Below are 20,891 nucleotides of genomic sequence, written 5' to 3'. Positions count from 1 at the left end.
TTAGTTTTTGAACTTACATTTGTCCTGTTGTCAAAACATTAAAACTCCTTTTTAAATATATTTTAATGTACTAATTCCTTTTCATCTCTCAAAAAAAGTGAAATCTTTCCCCATATTTTAAAATATCTGAATTGTTCTGTTAATAGTGCCATCTTGTGGCATGCACAGGAAATACAGATACTTGTTGAACCAGCTGCATATTTGAGAAGGAATGTCTTCCCTTTTTGGTTCTTGATTTTACACGCTCACCAACTGAACAATATTTAGTAGCTAACACATGTTGAGTGACACTGGGTTCTAAGAGATTATTACTGCATGAGTCCATACTGCACCACTGATTTTTAAGCAGAACTGTCTACTTATTTCAGTCAGGAATTCTACTTCAAAATTGAGGGCACAGTAGGGCCAATAGTAACTAGAAAAGTGGATTTATTTTGCAGATAATCTGCTGATATGAAATACATATGGATAAAATGTTTCTTTCAAATTTTCAGTTTGCCAAAATCCAACTGTTTTCAGGTAATAATAGTCCTTTATTCAAAGAAAAAGTTTGTATTCACCCCTGTGGAAAAGTCCTATAACATTTAACAGAGAATTATAACCTTTCCAAAGAATTTTACAGCCAACCTGTAGAATTCAACCACAGGAATATAATCCTCTATTAAATTCTATAGGGTAGTTTTAAACATTCAAGAGAAAGGATATCATTCTGTTAAATTCTATAATTCTTGGAGTAAATTTCTTGTAGAATCCTGTTTACTTTCTATACCTCCCTATTTTTTTATCCCTATAAATTCTCTAGGACTTTTCTATAAAAGGCTTTGTAGATCATGCATTATATCCCCAATGCAGACAACTTAATACATATTATGTATCAACCTTGATTCAACAAGAAACATCTCAGAATAAATAGCATTAATTCTAGGGAAAATAATAATAATAATAATAGAGTGCTAGCAACAATAATAAAAGGTTACTAGTTTGAGAACTATAGCTTGGAATAGTAGCACCACTGGGTCAGATTCATCCCAGGACAGCCCTGGCAAATGCTGCTCGGAGGAAAATCCTGGCACAAAACATCTGCAATCTCCTCATTGGGGAAACCTGAGGGACCTACATGAATCAAAAGAACAGGTGGCACTAGTGGAGAAAAAGGCCCAAAGGTAGAGCAGCCAGACATACACACTTATTATTTAGCACATCTCATTTGAAGCCTGTATCAGTAGAGCAATTATGAGCTGACCTCCCCGGTGTGAGCATCCTCTTGAGGGCATAAGGAAGCGTCGTTTATACTTCCTGCACCAAGCTTTGGTAAATCTGGACTAATAAATCTAACTGAAGTAAATAAGAAACCTTCTCAGAATTAGTCATTGAGCTAATAAAGGCAGTGCATTTTCAGGTTCATAATAAGGCGTTCTTTTTTCTTTATGAATTAGCCATTAAAGATCAGGATATTTTGTTAAACGCTTAGAAAGTATAAGATCTGAAAAATATATGGTAAATAATGGGAATAAACTCAGAAGTCAAGGATGTCATTTCATGAACACAAAGTAAAAACTATTTCCCCATGCTAATTTTTCCCCTTCTGTTACTCACACCTTCTTGTCAACTGTTGGAAATGGGCCATCCTGATTATCACTACAAAAGTTTTTTTCTCTCCTGCTGATAATAGCCCACCTTAATTGATTAGTCTAGTTATAGTGTGTATGGCAACACCCATTTTTTCATGTTCTCTGTGTATATATATCTTCCTACTGTATTTTCCACAGCATGCATCCAATGAAGTGGGTTTTAGCCCATGAAAGCTTATTTCCAAATAAATGTTAGTCTCTAAGGTGCCATAAGTACGCCTCGTTCTTTTTGCTGATACAGACTAACACACTACCACTCTGAAACATTTCATGAATAATTTGCATACTGAAACTAAAAACGGTTCCAAAGCTGCAAAGTCCAAATCTGGATCCAAAAATTCAAAATCTGGGATATTCAGATTAAGGATTTTGATTCAGGCGCATAAAAAAAAATCAGATTAAACATGTGTTTATATGACCCAGTGGGGAAGGAGTAGGGAATTCTATCGCTCATGTAAGAAAATACAGCACTCCATTATCAAATAAAGCTTTCTACCTCCAGCACTTTGTCTCCTCCTTGTACCCCAGTCAAGTCCGCTGGGCCATCTTTGGCCACCCTTGCAATTAAGATTGCCTGGTAACATAAAACACAAAATTTCAGATCCAACTGAGTTTATCCCATAGCTCTTGGATGTTAAAAAGTACATGTGCAGCAAATTGATTTTCAAAGCCTGTTGCTCAGCTGCCTCTAAATACATATAAGCTAAATGTCTTAATTAACACATTAACAGAAAAATAAAACCACCCATTGCTGACTGACACAAACAGCAATAAACACAAGTCAGTAACAATTTACCCAGCGCCACGAGGGACATATTTGAGAATAAGGATTTGAATGATAAACTGAGAAAAGACAAGCACTGTTCAAAAAGGGGTTAGTGTGAACGAACAAGTGGGATGGAAGCTGCAAATGTGTGTTACCTTGAATTGTGGGCTGCAAATGGAGTTACCTTGAATTCAGGTGGAAAATAACCAGTGGGATTTCAGCTGTGAGGCCTTCTTCTGGAACTAATTGTTCACATGATGCTTCCTTTCAAAGAGGCGTCACAGTTAAAAGCTACCACCAACTTCAACATCTATCTTGGGGACAAATATAAGAATACCCTTTTGTTCCCCTTGTCAACTTTACTACTAAGCTTACAGCATTACACGGATGATGACTGATGATGACTTCAAAAAGAAAACAGCTAAATAGGCTAGCTTCCAAAAATTGCTTTTTTCCATCTCTTTCTGAAGATTACTTGGTAAATGTTGGAATAATGAAATGCACCTCATCATTTTCTTTATATGGAGATGAGCCCTTTCCACCAGCAATGCTAATACCAAGACTCCCCATTTGACTGCACACAGTAATGGTTATCTGCAAGAGAATTATAGTTAATAACAAGTGGCCTGATGAATCAAAACAGCACCCCATACATTACACAGGCAACAATACTGTAGTTCCCATTCTGTAAACAATCTATCTAATTCAACACAAAGAAAAATGGTGTTTATCCTGTAGTAATATCCTCTTCGCACGGACTACCACATGGAAGTATAACCTTTACCTTTCCCAGAAGCACGAAGAAACACAGTATTTCCAGATCTAGGTCTTAAAGCCATGCAGAGACAATTTTGGAAGCTTATATTTTCTCATCATGTCACCCTTATATACTGAGCAGTATATTAGTGGTTAGTCCCATTGCTTTTAAGAGTACTAATTATGGAGTCAGGTACTACTGAATGGACGAAATCCTAGCCCTATTGAAAGCTATGGCAAAACTCCCATTGACTTCAATGAGGAGAGGATTTCACCCAATGTGAAATAGCTAGTGCTGTTGTATTCTGATCCTCAGGTATCCATTTCAGAGAACAGGTGGGGTGATCAAATTATTTCTTTCACATACATCAATGATTTATTGAGCATTTGCCTTGGCAACAACACTATTTCTATGCATGCATCACAGTGAATTGTAAACCCCTTTTTTGGAAAAGTTTTTATACTCACTTTGGGTTGAAATTTCACACAAGTTCCCATCCCATACACATTCTTTTCTGGACCAGGTAATTACAGTTGATCAGCACTAAACTGGATTTAGACTGCTCTTTTTAGAGCTACTGAAATGTAATCTTCTCCTTTTTTTAAAATCAACATTTTTCAGACTACTAGCTCATTAAATGGTAAAGGCCTTTTGGTTTTAAAAAAGCAAGGGAATTCAGAGTTAAAGCTGACATTGTATTCTTACTACACTCTCACATGCCTAGAAATTTTAGTACATCTGGGCAACACCTTTGTACCATATTCTGCATCTCCAGTCCCTACAAGACAGGCCAAATGGAATTCGTTTAGGTCACAGCGACAACTTAAATTAACCATTACTTTTGCAAGTTCTATTTGATGGTTTTCATAAATAATGTCATTGATATTGAAAAGAAGAAATAGCTTGCAAACATAATTCTAATACAGCGAATATTAGGTAAGGAAAACCATTTAAAATTGAAATTGAGCTGGAAGATAAATAAGGTTTCATCCATCAGTCATGTGTGTAGCTGAGACGCTCTTACTTTTGCTGCTTTAGCTAACACCTCTAAAGCAATCAGAACTTGGATTTTTTAAAATTTTACATTCAGGATTTTTCAATACAGCTGTGGTTTTAAACCACTCAGACAGTGTATTTAATTAATATTACAGTTCTAACATGGTGTGTTGATTTGGAACTAATTATATTTAAACGTGCAAGAAAATGCCTTATTATACTGATTAAAAAACCTACAACACTTAGATTATGCTCCATTTACCATGGAGTCCAACCACTATTTATGCTCAGCCTGAGTAGTCCCATTGAATTCAATACGACCATTCATGAGAGTAAAGTTAGTCACATGCACCAAAGCTCACAAGACCATCATTTCCCACAACGCTTCATTGATCTCATCAGGCTAGACTATAGCGTGGTCTGTGCATCCACATAGGGGAGTAAGACCGTCCCTTACATTCCTGTGCAGCTTCCCCAGGCTCCAGTACCATACGTGTGCATTATGTAGCTGCTATTAGCCCTAACTTAACTAAGTGGGTAGGGAGAGGGCCTGTGCTCCCTCCAGCATGCTGGCCAGCAGAGAGAGAACTCAGCATGGGGAGGGATCATAATTTACTACTGGTATGAACCTGCACCAAGCACTACCCCCTAGAGCAAGCCTCTGAGGCATGCAGTTCCTTCTCTGTGCTGCTCCAGGGGAGTGCACCTAGGCCATGTCATGCCATGATCAGGGCTATGGTCAAACCATGATCTAGTCTCCCCTCCCCTCCCCACTACACACACACACAGTAGTTTTTTCCATAAATCCAAGACCCAGTTTTGCAATTCCCGCTCATAACAGTAGTCCTTGCTCATCTGAGCATTCCCACCAATTGCAAAGAGGTATTCAAGTATGCAAGGTCTGTAAAAACAGGTAAGGGTCTGTAAGGCTGTGTCTTTAATTGTGAGTCACTAAGGCCCAAATATCCACAAGTAACCACTGGTTTTGAATGCCCAACTAGAGACACCTTGGGAATGGATCTCCATAGATGTGGGGCATCCACAACTCCCAAGGACTTCATTTGCACTTGCACTTGTGAGCGTTCAGCCCTTCTGAGAAATCATCCCACAGTGTCTGAAGCTGGGCGTTCAAAAATTTAGTCACCCAAAATCAGGGGCTTCTTTTCAAAAGTTTGGCTACAAATAACTCAGAATATGGACCAACCCCTGTTCCCACTAAAGCCAATGGGAACAGGAATGGACTCCGGACAGCATTATATGAATATATTGTAAGTCAGATGAGGATATTTCTTGTCTTTATATATCCAGGGCCGGCTCCAGCTTTTTTGCCGCCCCAAGCGGCGAAGGAAAAAGAAAAAAGAAAAAAGAAAAAGAAAGAAAAGAAAAACCAGCCTGGTTGAGCTGCCGCCAAAGTGCCGCCGGAGAGGAAGAGAGGGACTGCAGGGCCTGCTGCAGAATTGCTGCCAAAGACCTGGACATGCCGCCCAGATGACGCTTTCTATTGGCCACCCCAGGTACCTGCTTCCTTTGCTGGTGCCTGGAGCCGGCCCTGATATATCACACTTAAAAACGGTCTCCTTTAAATTCAAAGCTTCTCAGATAAACCAAGAGTCACAGAACAGAACGGGAGTGAAAGGCTCTTCAGAGAGATGCTGCATTACCTTTAATGGTGACTGTGTCACCTCTGCAGCTCTTGGAACTTGCTCTTTCGTTTCCTCTGGAAACCTGTTGCTGTCTGCTGGAAAGCTGCCTGCTGTGGAGGCAGGAGCCTGTGGCTTGTTGTTAGCCTCTGGAAAAGGCTTCGCTTTCACTGCTGCTTTGTGCTTCTCCTGAACAGCTGCTCTAGGGTTTCTTTGATCTTTAATGTTGTCATCAGTGTCAAAAAGACTGCCAGAAAACTTGGATATCGGCTCCTGTTTGTTAGAGAAAGACAAAACAACAGAAATGTAAATGCCTAATTACTGTCTAGGAGCCTGGACATTATATTCAGTAAATTAGTGTCATTTTTCTCTATCACATGGGTGTAGATCGGGGGTAACTCTACTGAAGACGCTAGACTTAACTGTGTCCCCCAAATTCAGATACAGAGGGGATCCTCCATGCAACTGCCTCTGTGACACCACCTCCCATTTCTCAGTGGAGCATGTGAGGCAGGTTTGGGATTCACAAGCAATGGTAGGGGACTGGGTAAGGGTGAAGGTGGGCAGTGGTTGGCTTCTCCTTAGCAGGGTTGAGGCCTCTGCCTGCTCTGAATCCATGGAGATAAGATAATGCAGCCTGGGACTGGATTACCTAATATGCGGAACCTCCTCTGCAGTGGGAATCCTCCACTAAGGGAGTGGGGGGCCAGCTGGAATCCCTGGGACAACAGCTACATTGGAGCCATGCTTCCAGGAAGTGTGAATGGGGCAATGGAAGCACATACATGGTGCAGAGGCATAGGTCCTCCATGCAGATGACCTTATGTCTCCTGTGAATCTCCAGAGATCTGTGTAGTAACCCCAGGATCCATGAGAAGGTGGTGATCCAACCCATTGTTTTAGCTCAGGCTCCAGGAGATAGTGAAGAAGAATGTATGTATAAACCATCCACATAAAACATCTCCAATAATTCATTCAGGCTGAGGAGTTCCTTCAGACAGCTCTGGTTTCAAAGAGCACTAGGTTTTCCGTCTTCACACATGCAATTTTATTTTTCTTGATGCTATTTTTATTAGAGAGGAGTTAGCAAGCTGGCTAAACAAATCTCAGCCCCTCTCTTCTAAATTAGCTCCATGGGTACAGGGTTTCCATATTTATATACGGCTGTTTTTCTCTTTCTAACTTGGCAGCTAAAGGTTTGGATCAGATCTGTTGACTATTGTATCCTTTACTCCTTTAGTTGGAAGTAGGGCTGTCAAACGATTAAAAGATAAAAAAAAGTGGAATCTACAAGCTGAAGCACAAAGGGTCATATGAATGTTCAGCATATCTGGCACGTAAATACCTTGCAACACCGGCTACAGCAGTGCCATGCAAACGCCTGTTCTCACTTTCAAGTGACATTGTAAATCAGAAGCAAGCAGAATTATCTCCATAAATGTAAATAAACTTGTGTGCCTTAGCGATTGACTGAACAAGAAGTAAAACTGAGTGGACTTGTAGGCTCTCAAGTTTTATGTTGTTTTGGAGCACTGTTATGTAAAAAGAAATCTACATTTGTAAATTGCACTTTCACGATAAAGAGATTGCACTACAGTACTTGTATGAGGTGAATTGAAAAATCCTATTTCTTTTTTTATCTTTTTCACAGTGCAAATATTTGTAGTAAAAAATTATATAAAGTGAGTCTATATACTTTGCATCCTGTGTTGTAATTGAAATCAATATATTTGAAAATGTAGAAAAACATCCAAAAATACTTATAATAAATTTAAATTGGTATTCTATTATTAACTGTGTGTTTAAAACTGTGATTAATTGCAACTATTTTTTTAACCTAGATAATGTGTTTTTCTTTAATCACTTGAGTTAACTGCATTTAATTGACAGCCCTAGTTGGAAATAAAATTATTTAACATACACACGTGTATGAACAACTGGGCCAGGATTTCAGCCTCTCTTTCTAAAGTTGCAGTACTTAATACAAAGCAAGACAATAGGCCTAATCCTGCCAACCTTCCTAGAGCAAAACTCCTGGTCCTTATCAGGCCATTGATTTTTAAGGCTAGATTGTGGCTTTGCTACAAACCTTGTGCATGGGGTACAGAGTAGCTGCACCAACCTGGGGCAGAACAGGTAAGGGACTCTGGCTCTGAGGAACAATTTCCTCACTACTTCTTCCCCCTTGATCCAAGGAGTATAAATTTGCTGCTGGCCTGTACCACAAGCAAATTACAACCACCTCTGGCCAGCTCAGTTCTGCTGGTCAGTGATTTAAGGGGGGGGGGGGAACCAAGGTTCTGCCTACATGCTTCAGGGGTAGGAATAGCTTGAGCACCATGTGGGGTATAAGGGGAGCCTTTACATGAGTAAGTACACCAAGTCCCAACCTAGCTTTTAGACAGCACTGGTCAAGGACTTATATACTGATCTCTGTAAGGACTGTACTGACGCCAGTGTTATCCAAATAACCTATATTTACTCAATTCAAAATATTCAGACTTCTATAACTTTTCAACGCTAGCATTTGTATAGATATAACTAATTAACATGAGACCCCTTGTCTCTGGAATTCACTCTCCATTCCCCTCCTTATTCCCCAATAGTCTGAATCCACTGATCATCAAGGTATGCTGAATAGCCCATTTCACTAGAGCTGGGGGAGGCATGTCGATATGAAAGGTTAGGTATTTCTAGGGAAACAGGATATTTCTATTTTCCATTGCTGGCCAGATTATTTTTAAGTGTGGGTTTGGGGCTCTGCCCCAAGTGGTTTTGTTTTAGACAATTGTTAAGGCTCCTAGAATCTGGGAGAGGCATCTGCTTAAATGTATTTCAATCAAAATAAATAAAGGCCTGAAGGTGATTCCATCTCCTGCACCACAAAACACGAACAGGAACACTGAAACTATGGATTAGAACAGTGACCAGGCCAGTTCAGGAAGCTATAGCTCCTTTCTAACCAGGAGCATCCAGATGTTCATCGAATCAAAAATTGAATGGGTTGAATATATTTTTAATCTACTAGATTATGTCTGTGAGATTGTAAAGGAAGCTACTTACATCCTCATCAGGATCCTCCAATTCCTCTGCTTCTTGCTCAGGACTGACTCTCCCTTCCTTCCAATTTTCATTGCCTGAGTTGAATTTATACACATTGCCATCACGAAAACTTTCTTTTCCCTTTAATGAGGCCCAGCGAGAGCTCCAGTTATGGCCGCTATAGAGTTTAGGAGACTTGGGAAGCCACTTAACAGAGTCCTGGTGAAGAAGAATAAAACAAGACAAGAGGCAATGAATAGATTTTTAAAATGTGACTGTATTACTGTCAATATCTACCTAGCAAGGAGATGGTCTGGCAAGTATGGTTGAGTGTTTCATCATCACATAATTCTTCATTGGCTTACACAGAGGTAAGCACTGCACCTAGGAAAGTGCCTTTAGTCCAACAGAGACAGTTAAGGTATGCCCACACTGCAATTGAAGGTATGATTTGCATTAGCTTTAATCTAGTTAACACACTAGTTTTAATCTAGCTAATACACTTAAAGGTGAAGACCATCTAACCGCTGTTTTGACCTGTGCTAGCTAGATGAGAGCTAGCGTGAGCACACATACCTGAGCTACAACTCATACTCAATTGCAGCATAGATGTACCCTTAAGGAGTAAACAGGCTGTAGTGGTGGCATGGGGCATGATCCGAGATCAGCCAGCATTGAATCGAGACCACATTCAGCATCTTAAAGGAGGATCTCACTGCTTACACTCAGATAAACACAATTGGCAACATTGTCCGTGAGAGCACCAGGTAGTGGCTTCTATACTGCTCTGTTAAAACAAACGGTCTGATAGAGCAGCCACGACTTCACCTGCTGTTTCTCCCCATCTCTTGGTGTAGAATCCCAGTGATAGTTAAGTGTTTGCTTTCACTGCCCTTGGAACGAAGTGCTTTATTTTAAAAGCATTGCCAACAAAAGATAAGAAAACAGTAAATTAGTATTTTTTTTAAAAAGTTCACGGATATCTAAAGCACTGTGAAAAAGCCAAGGCACAAAGGGAAGGGGGAACTTTGAGAGCCACATAGCATGCTATTATAATTTACCATGTGGTAATTTAGTCCAGTTTTCACAACATGTGGGCCTCTCATTAAAGCTATACAAAAATAGTTCTCTTTTCCCACCCAAACTTACACATTTCAGAGAGCTTTGCAGTTACACAATGTGTGGACCCTAGAAAAGTTGCATGTAAAGATGGGTGATAGTGGTCACACATCATCAAATGTACATATGTTCTCTTTGAACAAACTCCTTAAAGCTACAGTATTGACCCTGGAAATGAGGCAGCAGCTAGGGAGGTTGGTGTTGGGAAAGCATCAGTTCTTTTACATTGCACTTCTACAATAGCTTCCATCTGAGGATCTCAAAAGCATTTTACAGCCTAAGAACATTTCTATAATTGGTAGGTATTATTCTCATTTTACAGATGGAGAAACTGAGGCACACAGGTTATACGCCCCACATAGAATCATAGAAATGTAGAACTAGAAAAGGACCTTTATAGGTCATCTAGGCCAGTCCCCTGAGACAGAACTAAGTATTATCTAGAACATCCCTGACAGGTGTATGTCTAACCCCTTCTCAAAAATCTCCAATGACAGAGATTCCACAACTTCCCTAGGTAAGTTATTCCTGAGAGTAACTACCCTTACAGTTAGGAAATTTTTTCTAATGGCTAACATAAATCTCCCATTATTTTTTGTCCTGTCTTCAGTGGTTAAGGAGAACAATTTATCACTGTCCTCTTTATAACAACCTTTTACATACTTGAAGACTAATGTCCCCCTCCACTCTCCGACCTTCCCACTCTCGTCTTCTCTTCTGAAGACTAAAAAAAAAAAAAAAAATTTTTTTTTCAATCTTTCCTCATAGGTCATGTTTTCTAGAACTTTAATCATTTTTGTTGCTCTTCTTTGGACCTTCTCCAATTTTTCCACATCTTTCCCAAAGAGTGGTGCCCAGAACTGGAATTCTAATCTCATCTTCCAAAGTGCTTGCCACCCCTCTCAGCTTGGTATTGTCCACAAACTTTATAAGTGTACTCTCTATACCATTATCTAAATCATTTATGAAGATACTGAATAGAACTGGACCCAGGACAGATAAATTCAGAACCCCACTTGATATGGCCTTCAAGATGGAGTGTGAGCCATTGATATCTGCTCTCTGAGTACGGTTTTTCAACCAGTTGTGTAACCACCATACACTAGCTTCCTCTAGGCTATATTTCCCTAATTTGCTTATGAGAAGATCATGAGACACAGTGTCAAAAGCCTTACTAAAGTCGAGATATAGCATATCTATTTCTTCCCCCCTCCACAAAGCTTGTTAACCTGTCAAAAAAGGATATAGGTTGGTTTGACGTGATTTATTCTTGACAAATCCATGTTGACGGTTACTTATCACCTTGTTATCCACAAACCGATTGTTTGATTATTTGCTCCATTATCTTTCTGGGTACCAAAATTAAGCTGACTGGTCTGTAATTCCCTGGGTTGTCCATATTCCCCTTTTTTATAGATTGGTAATATTTTTGCACTTTTCCAGGCCTCTGGGATCTCTACTATCCTCCACAAGTTCTGAAAGCATCCTCACATGAATTTTGTCAGGTCCTGCCAACTTGAAGACATCTAACTTGGACTCTAGCAGAGGTTTACATCCCATTCATACTACACAAATTACTTGTGATGAATTCAATCCATTTTCTGAATGTATACATGAGTCACAGAGAAAAATGTAAAATAAAATAAGTGTGTGTGCATGCGCAGACATACATACGTACTCGTCAATGAGGTAAAGAGATGGAGGACAGTTCTAGACAAGGGAAACTTCAGGAAAGGCTACCTCAAGAACACTCCATCCTCAACAAATGGTTGCACTCACGCTGTTTAACCAGATGTTGGTTTAAGAAATGGTTTTCTTCATATTGCTTTTTTGTTTTTTAATGCAGCATCATTGCTGTATGAGGCTCTGCACATACACAAATTATTGGTGTCAGCACAACTGATATTACAATCTGTTTTATATATAATATAGCAGCTGGTGACAATAAAAGTCCTAGGGAGGGAACATAGGAAGACAAGGATTACAATGCTGAAAGATCATGCAATATGTTTGTAGTCTTCTTGGGATTTTGTCTGCTTGTTTTTTGTTATTATAGTTGAAGAGACTAGGTACCATGCAACAACAGTAGTTCAGTGCAAGATGTATGACAAAATTACAGAACTCTTTCACAGACTTTTCTAATAGATCGTAATACAATAAAAATTAAACATACATTTTCCATTACTATATTCCAGTATGGTCACTTTGCCTCTAAAAGAAATTAGCTGTTAAAGGATGCACTCAAAATAATTTTATGCTTAAAAACTCCCCAACCCCTGACCCTTTAATAGTAAAACAGCAAGGATTTCTGGATATTCTAAATCATGTAAGGTCAAAGTATTCTGCTTTGCAGAGCTGGAGAGCCAGTTCACTAATGAATGGAGTTTGAAAGAGCCACAAACAATCAGGTTTGCATTAGTAGCCCCCATTCCTGACAGCTTGGTAGATAGGAGAAAGGATTCTCTGTTGCATTTATTTCATCACTCTCCTTGGATGCCAGACAGCACGGGGACTGCTCCTGTGATCACCACTCTGCTTATTCTTTTTGAGATTAGGTCGGAAGATCAGAACTCTGATCAGACACATGGATTACATGAAAGAGCCACCATGAGGTTCTAGAACTGCAGGTAGGATATCACCAGTACAGGAGGTTATAGAGGTTTCAGAGTAACAGCTGTGTTAGTCTGTATTCGCAAAAAGAAAAGGAGTACTTGTGGCACCTTAAAGACTAACCAGTTTATTTGAGCATAAGCTTTCGTGAGCTACAGCTCACTTCATCAGATGCATACTGTGGAAACTACAGAAGATGTTTGTTTTTATACACACAAATCATGAAAAAATGGGTGTTTATCACTACAAAAGGTTTTCTCTCCCCCCACCCCACTCTCCTGCTGGTAATAGCTTATCTAAAGTGATCACTCTCCTTACAATGTGTATGATAATCAAGGTGGGCCATTTCCAGCACAAATCCAGGGTTTAACAAGAACATCTGAGGAAGGGGGGGAAGGGGGTTAGGAAAACAAGGGGAAATAGGCTTGAATAGAGACTGGGAGTGGCTAAGTCATTATGCAAGGTAACCTAAGTTAATTGCATCCAATTCGCAAATGAATTCCAATTCACCAGTCTCTCGCTGGAGTCTGGATTTGAAGTTTTTCTTTGAAGTTTGTAATATCGCAACTTTCATGTCTGTAATCGCGTGACCAGGGAGATTGAAGTGTTCTCCGACTGGTTTATGAATGTTATAATTCTTGACATCTGATTTGTGTCCAACCGCATTTGCTCCAACCCCTCAGACAGAGACAAACACCTACAAGATCTCTATCAAGCATTCTTACAACTACAATACCCACCTGCGGAAGTGAAGAAACAGATTGATAGAGCCAGAAGAGTTCCCAGAAGTCACCTACTACAGGACAGGCCTAACAAAGAAAATAACAGAACGCCACTAGCCGTCACCTTCAGCCCCCAGCTAAAACCATTCCAGAGCATTATCAAGGATCTACAACCTACCCTGAAGGATGACCCAACACTCTCACAAATCTTGGGAGACAGGCCAGTCTTTGCCTACAGACAGCCCCCCAACCTGAAGCGAATACTCACCAGCAACCACATACCACACAACAGAACCACTAACCCAGGAACCTATCCTTGCAACAAAGCCCATTGCCAACTGTGCCCACATATCTATTCAGGGGACACCATCACAGGGCCTAATAACATCAGCCACACTATCAGAGGCTCGTTCACCTGCACATCTACCAATATGATATATGCCATCATGTGCCAGCAATGTCCCTCTGCCACGTACATTGGTCAAACTGGACAGTCTCTATGTAAAAGAATGAATGGACACAAATCAGATGTCAAGAATTATAACATTCATAAACCAGTCGCAGAACACTTCAATCTCTCTGGTCACGCGATTACAGACATGAAAGTTGCGATATTACAACAGAAAAACTTCAAATCCAGACTCCAGCGAGAGACTGGTGAATTGGAATTCATTTGCAAATTGGATACAATTAACTTAGGCTTGATTACAGACTGGGAGTGGCTAAGTCATTATGCAAGGTAACCTATTTCCCCTTGTTTTCCTAACCCTCCCCCTTCCTCAGACGTTCTTGTTAAACCCTGGATTTGTGCTGGAAATGGCCCACCTTGATTATCATACACATTGTAAGGAGAGTGATCACTTTAGATAAGCTATTACCAGCAGGAGAGTGGGGTGGGGGGAGAGAAAACCTTTTGTAGTGATAAACACCCATTTTTTCATGATTTGTGTGTATAAAAACAAACATCTTCTGTAGTTTCCACAGTATGCATCCGATGAAGTGAGCTGTAGCTCACGAAAGCTTATGCTCAAATAAACTGGTTAGTCTCTAAGGTGCCACAAGTACTCCTTTTCTTTTTGAGGTTATAGAGGTTATTTTTTAAAACATTAGAAATTGGACTCAGCCGCAGTTTAATTATGGATTTGAACTTCCCCAACAAAAAAAGGGTGTTAGGACATAGGGATTGGACCTCTGTCTGCTTTGCATCTGAGACCATTAGAAAGCAAGCAGACAGCGTTGATAGTAAAAATAAACACAGTGTAGGTCTCTGACCCCATTTAAAAGCTGAACAGCAGCTCCTTAAACACACACACAATGTTGAAAACACTTTTTCAGCATGACCAGAAAAAGTCCATTTTCCCAAATGAGTGCAAGTTGAAAGATGTAAACAGAGAATATTATGACTGAATGTGGATAGGTCTCAGTCAGTTACAAAAAGAGAGAGCTTCATTTCACCCTCACTGCTGGTGGTGCTGCTGTCACACACATATGGAAAGTGAGTAGGTTGTCCTCGATACAGGTTAAATTTCAATCTGTAACTTGGAAGGGAAGATAAGCCTGGAAGATGTAAGTGCAAGGTAGTCTGCGTTCCCTATTTGTATTTTCTTCTTTGGTACAATAAGTTTCATAGCATCAGTTTTTTAGGTTGAACTTTATGCTCAGGCCATAAATGGTGATAAATAAGGGAATTGGGGGCAAAAGCACATTAGGAATCCAGGATCTTTTTCACATTCATAAGCTTTTTCATCACCGGGGATCTTTTGCATATGCAAAATATGCATAAATAATTTAATTCCACCTTAAGCAGTTTTTTTTCTATACACACACATTTAGGATCGCTAAGGTTGAGCTACACAGGCAGTTCCAGAGAAAAAGAGCTCACCATTCTATCAGGACTGTGCAATGTTCCCTCACGATCGATCACCAGAATGCGTTGCAAAGAGCCACAAAGTAAAAGATAGCCAATGAAATCTTTGTGCTGGTGTGCTGATGTGAATGCAAGCCTTAACTTCATCGCTTTTTATAAATCACTCCTCTTCCATAAAAGTTTTCAATGCAAAAATAGATCAATAAATAAATAATGCAGAGATGTAGGTCATGAACCTGAGTACAGTAAGAATGGAGGGTGCTGCATGGAGAACAGGGAGTGTTCAGCATCTTGCAGGCTCAAAACCCAAAGACTGCAAGCTCCCTGGAGCACAGAACCATGTCTTTCTCCACATTGTACAAAACCAAGCATACAACCGGAGTACACAATGCTGTCCATTCTTAGTTATACTAATGACATGCATCCAGAAAAGATGCATCAAGATGTCTCTTGATGGTGTTGTATTATAATTGAATATTCGTTAGCACTTGAATCTTTCAACAGCCCCCATTTATTGACCGAATAGAATATATGTCTTTCTCTGAGACAGAGCCACCTGTTGGCACAATACTAGCATTAATACAGCAGTTTTTGCTTCCCAAGCATTTTACAAACAATAGCTAACTTTATGACACCCAGGTAAGATAATCATTCACATCCCTATTTTACAAAGAGAAGAAACTCAGGCACACCCAGGTGAAATGGCAAACCTAATGTGCTTAATATCAAATATGAATTTAAGTGCCTAACTTTTAGACCATAACCTTTGAAATTTTTGAAATAATCCAAGAGTAGAATTGGATACCCTGGTTCCTAATTTTGTATTCAGAACTTTTTAAAGAAGTGTTTTTAAAATAGCAAAGATATTTTGCTTATGGAATATAGTTCCGTTCAGGAAATTTAAAATAAATTATTGAAACAAACATTTTTCTCACATCCATCATAGTTTATTTCATTACAATGCACATAAATACAGTTCCCATTGCATGCCCTTCATCAGCATGTGCACACCACGTTGACGTACAAAACTGCTTTACTACTTAATGAACAAGAAACAGGTTAGGTGATCCTCCTTTCCCCTGCAGAGGCTCTTAATCTCTGCCTCCTACCCTGTGTTGTCTTCATATGCAATCTCTAAGGATAAGATTATGTCACTGAGGTCATGGAAGTCACAAATTCTGTGACTTCCAGAGACCTCCATAACATTTTTTGCCTCAGCCGTTGCAGCCTGTGGGTGGGTGGGGACCCAGAGCGCCGAGCTGCCGTGGGCATTGGTGGGGACCTGGGACTCCCACCTACCGCCCCGGAGCGCCAAGCCACTGTGGGAAGCAGGTACTGCTTCCCTCCCACCTGGCTCTCATCCCTCTTCCCTTGGGCTTCAGTCATTCCCCATCAGCCCCCCGACCCCATTTTTAGTAAAAGTCACAGACAGGTCATGGGCTTTAGTGAATCTTTATTTATTGCCCAGGACCAATCCTTGACTTTAACTGAAAATAACTCTCAAAATCTTAACTTTAGCAATCCATATGGAACAGTATTTTTTGTCACACCCTTGTGTGTTAAGAGGACAAGCTATCCTCATGAGGGCACAAATAAAATGGTGTGCAGATATTAAAAAACAATCTCTTTAATAAATCCTCTATAGGAATGAGTTTTCCACAGGCAAAAAGGTTTGCAAGTACCACATATCGCTATAAATCATCCGTGCAAAACAACAAAAAAATCCTAATCAATTACTCAAAAGAGAAGAATGGCTGATCTACTCATTTACATTTTAAGATTAAAGAGAAACAATCTTCATAGCAGTAGGCTAATTACATTGTATTTTGACTTGCAGAAGGAATGTTAACATGGCAGAATTTTCAGATGTGTAGAACTTGCAAAATGAAGCACATTTTGTTATCCATAACCTAGCTCATAAAGCCCAGATTTCACATTCCAACCTGCTTGTTCCCTATTTTTAAAATAAGTTTATTTATATTTTAAAATATTTTTTAAAAATTGTGAAAATATGGTACTGGTTTTAGTTTTGCAAGGTGTTTTCCTAGAGTAGACTTCCTTGCCATTTTATGTATACAGTGCATGTAGCATTCTAACCAACCAAAAAGGATTGTACATTAATATAGCTCTTTTAAAGAGAGAAAGATTTCAAAGTGCTTTACAATCAAACAGATTTTTTTTAAAAGTGCACAAATCTCTTAACCTGAACAGCACACACATCAACATTACTAAATCCACCAATATTCTCAGGTACAGGAAGAGGCTATTTCCAACAGATACTGAAGTTTCACGAGGTAGGCAGAATGTAATCACTCAAACTGGAATTTTGATTAGGCTCACAGGGTTAATGCTCCTACACTTACAAAAAAACAACAACCCAAAATGGCCAGAAGATCATTAATCATCACAGATGATCAAGACTTCCAGGTTGGCATCTCATCCAGAAGATGGCAAACACCAACAGTGTTTTGCTCCCTACCCCATGGCTCAGCATCCAGCATCAGAAAGTCCTTCGGTTCTGATTAAGGCGACAGCCACACCAATTCTACGGGTACCTTAGAGCTTATTGACTCAGTTTTTGCACCTATTTCAGTAAACGAATAGATGAACTGAAAATCTCCTATTGTGGATGCAGTTATACCAGCATAAAGGTGGTGTTTATCCTAAAGATGTTTATGCCAGTCTAATTGAGTCCACATTCTAGACTAGAGTTGCCCTGATTTAGTTATATCGGTGCAAAAGCTATGTGTAGACCAATGATCAGATCCTAAAAAATAAAAAAAGTGCTGAAACACACTTCCAGTAGTCACTCGTAGGCAACAGATCCAAAAGTACCAGAGGCTAGAATGCAAAAAAGGCCGGAACGGAGTTCTGTGATTACTCAAGCCCTGGTGTAGACCAGCCCATAGGGTTCCCTCAGTACCCTCCTATCAAAGTGGCAATGCAGCCTAATCAGACCTAGGTTGTGAGATGTGAAAGAATCATAGCACAAGATGGTATCGTTATTGGCTTGGTTCACATCAACCAGCCACACTAAGAACTGCAGGAAATGATTCACCCAACTCCGGTAAACATTAATATCTCCCTTTTTGCGATGGAAGAATGGAGGCAGAGAAGTTCAATGCTTTGCCCTTAGGGACAAAACAAGTTAATGGTAGAGATGGGAACAGAACAGGAGAGTGCAAATTTCCAGTCGTCTGCTTTACTAGTAGAGAACACTCCCCATGACTGTTCAAATACTATGGTGAGGAGCCTAATAAAGGACAGCCCCAAAATAACAGCTGTTGTACTCTCATGTTGTAGGAAAGAGTAGCCTTAACTGAACATGTACGTCCACAGTATTCTACTTACAGAACATGGCATCAAAGCTTACACATGTTGCCTGACCCTTTTTAAGGTTAATAATGTTTGAATTAATGGCCAATTCATCTGACTGTGATAAGGTTCTTCCTCCAGAATTGGGCTACACAGAACACACACTACGGAGTTCACTATTTTGTGGGGAATTTTGGGGTGGATGACAAAGACTACACTGAAAGCAAAGTAAAACCTTAGGTATCTTTACTAAAATAATGGATAAAGCTAGAAAAGACCCAAGCCACATAACCTCAGTGTTGTATTATCTCTATCTTGTTATCTGTGGTATCATTCTATGCATAAGCTCTTAGAATTACATACTCACACCCTTTGTTGAGGACCGAGTGGTAGGAGACAAAAGGACCAGCACTGTCTTTGGCATGCCACAGTGTCCAATGGTCCAGGTTCCTCAATGAGTTGAAGAGTCAAACAGTAGAAAGAGCAGACAGCAATGGAAAAAACCCAGGAAAGATCAAGCCCCAGTCCACATGGTGACTGTCCTGTTATAGGGCCCGAGCATCATCTTCTCATGCTCAGTCCTCCATGCCCATACTTAGCCTTTTCACCCACATAATACTGAGGTGTACTTATTCTATAGTAGGTTAGCATATTGATACGTGTAACTGCCATATCAGCTCCTGATCATACCCATCGCTCTTTACTTAAGTGGATTTGCAGTTATTACTTCCATGTTCCTTGCGGTAGCACTTACTGAAACATGCTAACTCCTACCATTGAGCAAGCTCTTCTTAGTTCCCAAAATCTAAAGGTAACCACTAATCTATGCCAAGGGTTATGGCCAATTTAACCACACTTATACTAACTTATGCTTCAGCTAATATCTTACAGGAAACAGACCTGTAGGTTTCTTGTGTTATGGCTGAATATAATGAAAGCAGCTAAATATAATGAAGGCCAGGCAGTGAATATAATAGGCAAGCTTGCCCTATAGCTACACACAAAAAAATCTCACAGTGCATCTGTGAGATCACAGCTGTGAAAATACAACCACACTTTGCACTACAAATACCTCAAGCGGTTGAAAAAAATCTGTTATTGTACAAAGACCACAGAAAATATACTATTGAGAAATGTAGAATGCATTTGGTGCTCACACATGGGACTACTGAACTTAATAGGTTGAGCCTAACAAACTCCTTACCCCTATGACTACACATGAGCAGAATGGCAGTATTGAAATGTTAATATTAATCCACACCGCCATCTTGGTCAATTGGTCTCGTTAAAAGTTGGTATGGCAACCCCCATTTTTTCAGTTCTGTGTGTGTGTGTGTGTGTGTGTGTGTGTGTGTGTGTGTATACACACACACACACACTTTCATGGGCTAAAGCCCACTTCATCAGATGCATGCAGTGGAAAATACAGTAGGAAGATATAGATATGCATGCTGCATGCATCCGATGAAGTGGGCTTTACCCATGAAAACTTACGCTCAAATAAATTTGTTAGTCTCTAAGGTGCCACAAGTACTCCTCGTTCTTTCTGCTGATACAGACTAACACGGCTACCACTCTGAAACCTGGTTTTCCTTAGTTATGTATTCAGCTAATTTATGATAGAGGAAAACAACTGTTACAGGCACTAGTGCAAGAAATTAGACCCAGCATCAACTTGGTTTTCCTTTCTATTAAATGTAAATAATACTTACCAGCTATACTTTACAGTGGTGGTGTTAGGAGAAAAACACTAAACACTATGTAAAGGGATGGCCATTGAACAGTTAGCATTTGCTATCTCCTATTTAAAGCACAGATTGTTCTCAGACAAGTGTAGTAACTTAGCAAATGCTGACTTTGTAATGGTGTCACTGTAATTCTTATTAGCTCCAGGTTCTATGAGACTGGTTTCTGCCAGTCATGTCATCTCTTATGATATAAAACAGTCTGTGGACCCAGTGTCCATAAATTCAAGCTGACTTTTGCCATTTCTTAACTGTTTTGAAAGGCAAATTACTACGAAGGAAAAGCAGTAAGTTTTCAAATCACCATTTACAGCAGCTCTTGTATCATCAGCCACACTGTAGGCAGCTGTAACATAGCATTCACTAGCCCAGACACTCTGCCGACTCTGCTACCTTTCCAAACGTCCTCATCCCCAATAGTCTACATTGCTGCACTCTGTGGTGTGGTAAAATCCCAACCTGCTGCACAAAAGGTTTTAACAGGGCCCCTAACAAGACAACAGTTCCATTAGAAATTTTACATTCCAGGGTAACAAACATGTCTAATACTCTTGCAGCCATGCCCTGGATTCTCACTAATGAAAGATTAGGAAAAGCCAGGCTGTCAGTAAACATTCAAGGAGATAGACAAAGTGAGACCAGAGTCCTAACTGCAGCCTAAAATTACATTCCCTTCCACAG

At 39.9% G+C, this 20,891-nt stretch overlaps 1 protein-coding gene across 4 annotated transcripts in view; it reads right to left on the bottom strand.

Moving 5' to 3' along the window:
• Positions 1-20,891, bottom strand: part of LRRC1 (leucine rich repeat containing 1) — a 177,661-nt gene that overhangs the window by 19,587 nt on the left and 137,183 nt on the right. For 3 of the 4 annotated variants that reach the window (XM_048845272.2, XM_048845273.2, XM_048845276.2), the window contains 4 exons: positions 8,854-9,051; positions 5,812-6,063; positions 2,902-2,991; positions 2,128-2,205 (listed from right to left, as the gene is read on the bottom strand). In XM_048845272.2, the coding sequence (XP_048701229.1) occupies positions 2,128-2,205; positions 2,902-2,991; positions 5,812-6,063; positions 8,854-9,051 (618 nt within the window). The remainder of the gene's footprint in view (positions 1-2,127; positions 2,206-2,901; positions 2,992-5,811; positions 6,064-8,853; positions 9,052-20,891) is intronic. The other variant, XM_048845274.2, reaches the window with a different exon arrangement.

This window comes from Caretta caretta, chromosome 3, assembly GCF_965140235.1.
Source record: "Caretta caretta isolate rCarCar2 chromosome 3, rCarCar1.hap1, whole genome shotgun sequence".
Classification (NCBI taxonomy): Eukaryota; Metazoa; Chordata; order Testudines; family Cheloniidae; genus Caretta; species Caretta caretta.
Note: the sequence above shows the minus strand (reverse complement) of the source record. Positions and strands in the feature narration are given on the sequence as shown.